The sequence below is a fragment of the Argentina silus genome (genome assembly GCF_951799395.1).
Source record: "Argentina silus genome assembly, chromosome: 21".
Lineage (NCBI taxonomy): Eukaryota > Metazoa > Chordata > Actinopteri > Argentiniformes > Argentinidae > Argentina > Argentina silus.
In genome coordinates, this window is record NC_139675.1 from 13217601 (window position 1) to 13223600 (window position 6000).

The 6000-nt window shown below is 51.9% G+C and overlaps 1 protein-coding gene across 1 annotated transcript in view; it reads right to left on the bottom strand.

Moving 5' to 3' along the window:
- mxd4 (MAX dimerization protein 4) overlaps positions 1–6000 on the bottom strand; it is a 29087-nt gene that overhangs the window by 6453 nt on the left and 16634 nt on the right. Inside the window, exon 4 of the mRNA XM_083693098.1 lies at positions 134–248. Coding sequence (XP_083549224.1) covers positions 134–248 — 115 coding nt within the window. The remainder of the gene's footprint in view (positions 1–133; positions 249–6000) is intronic.

A 6000-nucleotide genomic window follows, 5' to 3' on the forward strand; every position in this document is an offset into this window, starting at 1 on the left:
CAAACTCTTGTTTTGGGAGGAGCTCCTGGGGCTCTATGGAACAATATATATATATACAGTATATATATAGAGATAAATATAGATATATACGGTTCTGATAGGATTGAAAGGTTGTGGTTGTAGGTTCTGGTACCTTGATGTGCATCCTGGCCCGTTTCAGCAAGCTCAGTGTGGTGTGTCTACTGCTGTCTGGACCCAAAGGCACCAGCTTCTTCAGCTGCTCCAGGTACAGGCGGAGTTTGGCACGTCTGTAAACACACACAGCGAGAGACAGAGAGGGAGGGAGAGGAAGAGGGAGGGAGGGAGGGAGGGAAGAGAAGACAAGGGAGGGTGAGTCAGCGGATATACTCCTACACTACCGAACTATATATAAACCCCGGGTATCCTTTTGTTTTCATTGTTATGACAAAACCACAGAGAAACGGAGAGAGGGAAGGGAAAGGAGAGGAGAGGAGAGGATTCTGTTGTGAGAGTGTCCCCTGATCACGTGACGAGGGGGGATGCAATCCTGGATGCAACCACTTTCAATGAGAGATCGTGGCTTTCTCCCATTTGCAATGCAGTCCCCCCGTCCCCCGTCCCCCCCCCCCGCTTCTGCGTGACAAAAGGCAGATGCAGCGTGTTATGTCAGCGAACTAGTGCTTTATTGGCCGGGCTTCGCCAACATGGGCATTCCTGTTCACACAGAACACCCACGTACTTTATGCAAAACAAACAAATATATGCAGGTTCTCGCTCTCTTTTCCATCTAGCCACACACATATTTACACACACACACACACACACACACACACACACACACACACACAGGCACGCACACACACACACACACACACACACACACACACACACACACACACACAGGCATGCACACACACATGCATATACACACACACACGCTCCCACACACTCTCACTTGTGTTGTCCATGTTGAGAGAGTCCAGGGGTCGGGACTAGGTCACACACACACACACACACACACATACACATACACACACACACACACACACACACACACACACACACCTGCAGGTTTAACAGCCTGTCCAAACAGCCAACGCAGGGTTGCATAAGCGGAGGTGGCCACCGTGTGCTTTCTGTCATGTTATATAATCGTAGAGAGAGAGAGAGAGAGAGAGAGAGAGAGACACACACACACACAGAGAGAGAGAGAGAGAGACACACACAGAGAGAGAGAGAGACAGAGAGAGACACAGAGAGAGAGAGAGAGAGAGAGAGAGAGAGAGAGACAGAGAGAGAGAGAGGAGGAGGCGGAGGACAATATACTTGTGTCACCGTCGTAACAGGAGAGCTTCAACAGCGGCCTTCTGACGTAAGCACACTGATCCAAAACTCGAGCACTAACGAGCTCTAGAAATTAATTTGAAAAGGGTAGTGAAACATCAATAACGTGGTGGTGGGGGGGAGGGAAAGAAACACAAGCCCGCCATTTATGACCAGACCCAGAAGAGCCTAGCCTCCTGGCACCATGCAAATGCGTGCATACTCGCAAAAGCCACCAACCCCAACTGTCGGGAAAGTCCCTGTCTCGATGTTCTGTATGTTATGGTATATAAACCTGACCATTTCCTGTTGACTTGTTAGGCTGCAACCGGGGGGGGGGGGGGGGGGGTTCACACCTACGTATCTGGAGCTCTCCAACATCGTCAGCTCATACTCAATTCTGCAATATGACACGCACGCATGCATGCACGCACACACATACACATTATATAAGGTACCATAGCGCGCACACACACACACACACACACACACACACATTATACAGGGTCCCATAGCACACACACACACACACACACACACTCGTTTTGATGGTGCCTGTAGATTGCCTGTCCTTCCAAAGGAAAAAAACAAACAAAGCAGACGGAGTTGCTCCACGTCCACACACACATGCGCACACACATGCGCACACACACACACACACACACTCACTCACTCACTCACTCACTCACTCACTCACACACACATTATACAGGGTCCCAGAGCACGCACACATACACACACACACATTATACAGGGTCCCAGAGCACGCACACATACACACACACATTATACAGGGTCCCAGAGCATACACACACACACACACACACACACACACACACACACACATTATATAGGGTCCCATAGCATGACACACTGACTATATTCTAGGGGGCACTGGCCCTTCTCCTCTGCTGTCAGCTGCCTCTGTTTATACTTCCAGAGGGCCTCTCAGGCCACCCCTCCCCACACACACACACACACATACATACACACACACACACACACACACACACACACACACAGGAAGAGCTTTGGTCCTCCAGGAGACCTACAGACGCCGCAAGGTCCTGTGGTAACCTTCTCTCACCTCCCTCCTGAGACCTCCTGGGACCTTTTATTGTGTGTGTTGAAGAGAGGGTGAACTGAATGCTCCTAAAAACACACACACACACACACGCACGCACACACGCACGCACACAGACACACACACGCATAAACACACACACACACGCACTTACACGCACGCACACAGACACACACATAAACACACACACTCACACACACACACACACACACACACACACACACACACACACACACACACACACACACACACGCACGCACACAAGGGCCTTGTCCTTTTCCCTGCTGTGTCTTTATTTAGTGGAAGGGCGTTGCCTGTGTTTTTCAGAGAAAGTGAGACCCCTCTTCCCACTCGACTCTGTCTCATTAAGAGGTCGGTGGAGGCCGGGCATAGCCTGCAGGCCTCCAGAGAGGAGCAGCCATCTTCTCTGTCTACCACCACACATCACCCCCCCGCCCTTCCCGCCCTTCCCGCCCTCAATTATAATGCCATCTTTCACGTTGAGGGGATTTAATTGCGGCCGGCCCAAAAAAATGCACAACATTCTATAAAAAGAGGAGGTAGAAAAACAAACTTAAAAAAAAAACCTTTCTACCTCAGTTGCAGGTGCAGACAGGCATTCCCTCAGAAGGGCGTGTGAAAGTGTTTCGAGTTCCTTCTTTCCCACTTGTCCCAGAGGGACGACCCCCCCCTCCCCTCCCCAATCCCCCCCCCCCCCCCCCCAACCCCAACCCCAATCCTACTCCACCCTGCCAACACCAACATACCCCCCACCCCACTGGAGAACAAGTGTCTTCACAGGACATGGGGAGGGGTGGGGGGAGGGAGGGGGGGCTTGGCCCACCTCCTCCAACCTGGCCCACTCCCCCAGCCACATGAAGCAGCTGGAGGCGGGCCAGGGGAAGCGGGCAGGAAGGAGGCCTGCCGGGGGAGGGGGGGGGTTTGGGGGAGGGGGAGATGGGGGACGGGGGGGAGCGGAGAGCGGGCCCGTGGCCGGGGTCCGATCTGGGTGGAAGAGAGTTTTCTCCTCTGGTGGAAAAAAGGGGGCCTTTGAGTGCCAGTGTTCTCAGCTGCGCTAGGCAGGGCTCCACACACACATCATCCGAGGGTAACCCGAGCCAATGGGCGACCATCGCTGCACCCCTCTCTCTCTCTCTCTCTCTCTCTCTCTCTCTCTGGGAAAAACAAAAACAAGGCGTATCCCCAGACCTGTAACCGCTGACTACCCCCCCCCCCCCCCCCCCCACACACACACACACCTACCTAGTGTTTATTTTCCACTGTCACGTCCTCACCTGCACCACCACATACTGTCACACAGGCCAGGGGAGAAAAACAAACAGCCAATAATAGTCCCAGTTTGGGGGCTATGAATAGAGTTCTAAAAGAAGGAGAAAGTAAAATCGGGCTATACGCTAGCCTACTTTGAGGGAATGACAGTATAAAGCGGGCTGTATTGTCAACTTCATGAATAAAATATGGGTTATTCCTTGTCATTGGCCCACGGTGGCTGCCACACTCGGAATATGGTTTTTGATCCATTTTTTACGGTACGGCGCTCAATGTCGCTCGGAAATAAACGCGAGCTCTGCGCGTGCGATATGACAAGGCGACCGGGTGAACCAGAATGGAGTTCTCAGTTCGATGAAAATAATATATCCCGGTAGGAAAGCGCTATTTTGTAAAGTAATGTAGCTTAGGAATGTCCCATTCACGCCAGTCAGAATCAAAGAAAGCAGGTACATTTTGCTTAGTTAGCGATGCTTACAAGATAGCTGACTAGAAGTCATTTTCCATTCAAGTTTCAAGCAAACTAGAGAGTCTGGCTAGAAATGCCATGGAGCTACTGTACTTAATGACAGAAATCGAAGAAGCTACAGTGGCTAGCAAGCAGTGTAGCTACATTGTGTAGCTCTATTGTGTAGCTCTGCATGTCTCCAGAACTAATTACAAGTCAATGGCATCCATGTTTAGAGGGATCATGACAATTATTCTAATGAAGGGATGTGTCCAGACCATATAGCTAGCTAGGTAGTTATTCACAATTTGAAGGTAGGCTACTCTAACCCCAAGCAGGTAGGTTGCTATAACCCCCCCCCCCGCCACCACCAACCCCCACCCCCCCCACACCCCTTCTGATGCATGTCAGAGAGTCAGAGAGAGAGAGACTGTGGACCTGTTGTTCTCATCTAATGCCTTGCTCCAGAAACCTGGCACTGTGTGTGTGTGTGTGTGTGTGTGTGTGTGTGTGTGTGTATATGTATGTATGTGTGTGTGAGTGTGTGTGCGTGTGTGTGCGTGTGCGTGTGTATCCCTTCCTGGCCGGGACAGCTCCCTCCCAGTGCGTGCACTCTTTTTTGACGCCATTACACGCTGCTGTGTTTTTCTGCGAGAGAGAGAGAGAGAGAGAGAGGGAGAGAGAGAGAGAGAGAGGGAGCGACTCACTGGGGTTGCAGAACCCTCTCTTTCTCTCACACACACACTCACGTTTGTTATTCCTAAGCCAGGCCCGCGGTCACGCAATGTTTATCACATTGCTTCAAACAGTCATGCAGGACTTGGGGGGGCCACCGGACCAACATGCATTCTGTGTACACTTGGGAGAGAGGAGAGGAGAGGAGAGGCACAGTTCCCCTTCCGTTCTCCAAATCAAAAAGCAATCAAGAGCCACTTCAACTTTTTCCTCAAATTGGTCTGGCTTGAAAATAATGCACTCTTTTATGTTCTTTCTCATGAATAGAACCACACAGTGCTTTGATAAAGTGCAAACACGCAAAAGAGGCGGGTCCAGGCCTCTTCTCACCAGAACGATTCTCACACGATAGGCTTTTCCCAGAGATAGGGGGGGGGGGGGGTTAGGGTTAGGGTTAGGCGCCACCAGTCTTGAAAAACAATTAAAACAATGACACTGTTAAAGAATGTCAACATGGCATCACGAGTACTGTATTGTGGTGCAGTGGGCTATAACATAGGTCTCATTAGGGCAGGAGGTTATGACATGGGGCTATAATACCTAATGCTACATTGGGCTATAAAGGCTCGTACACGGTCGTGACTGGCCATGCTGTGGGTTTAAGACGGACCGTAGCCAGAGTATTGGGCCCGCACGGCTTGTAACGGTTCATAACAAGGCTGTAAAAGCTCTCTGGTGCGTTGTGATTATTCAGGTGCAGCCTCGTCCGCGAGGAAGTGACCACCTGACCGCTCTCACGTGCTGAACTGGGTGACCCCCGCCGCCCCCCCGCAGCCCCCCCCCGGCCCCCCCCCCCCCCCCCCCCCCCCCCCCCCCCCCCCCCCCCCACCCCCACCAACCCGCCTGCCGGAGCGTACGTCTGTGATTGCCCCCCCCCCCCCCCCGCGCAGAGGCTTAACGCCAAAACAGAGCACTCACCGAGAAAAAGTGACCCCCCCCCCCCCCCCCCACCTTCTTCATCGAGAACATTGCGTTTTTTTTAATTGAAATCATCCCCTTCTCTCCTCCTCTCTCTGATCGTTACCGCACAACACGGCTTACTGGAAGTTATCTTCAGGCATCGGTCGGCTGACTCCTGCGGTCCTCTATCGAACCTCTACCTTTGACAGGAGAACGGCCCTGAACATTCTCTCTCTCTCTCTCTCCCCGCATTACAGGA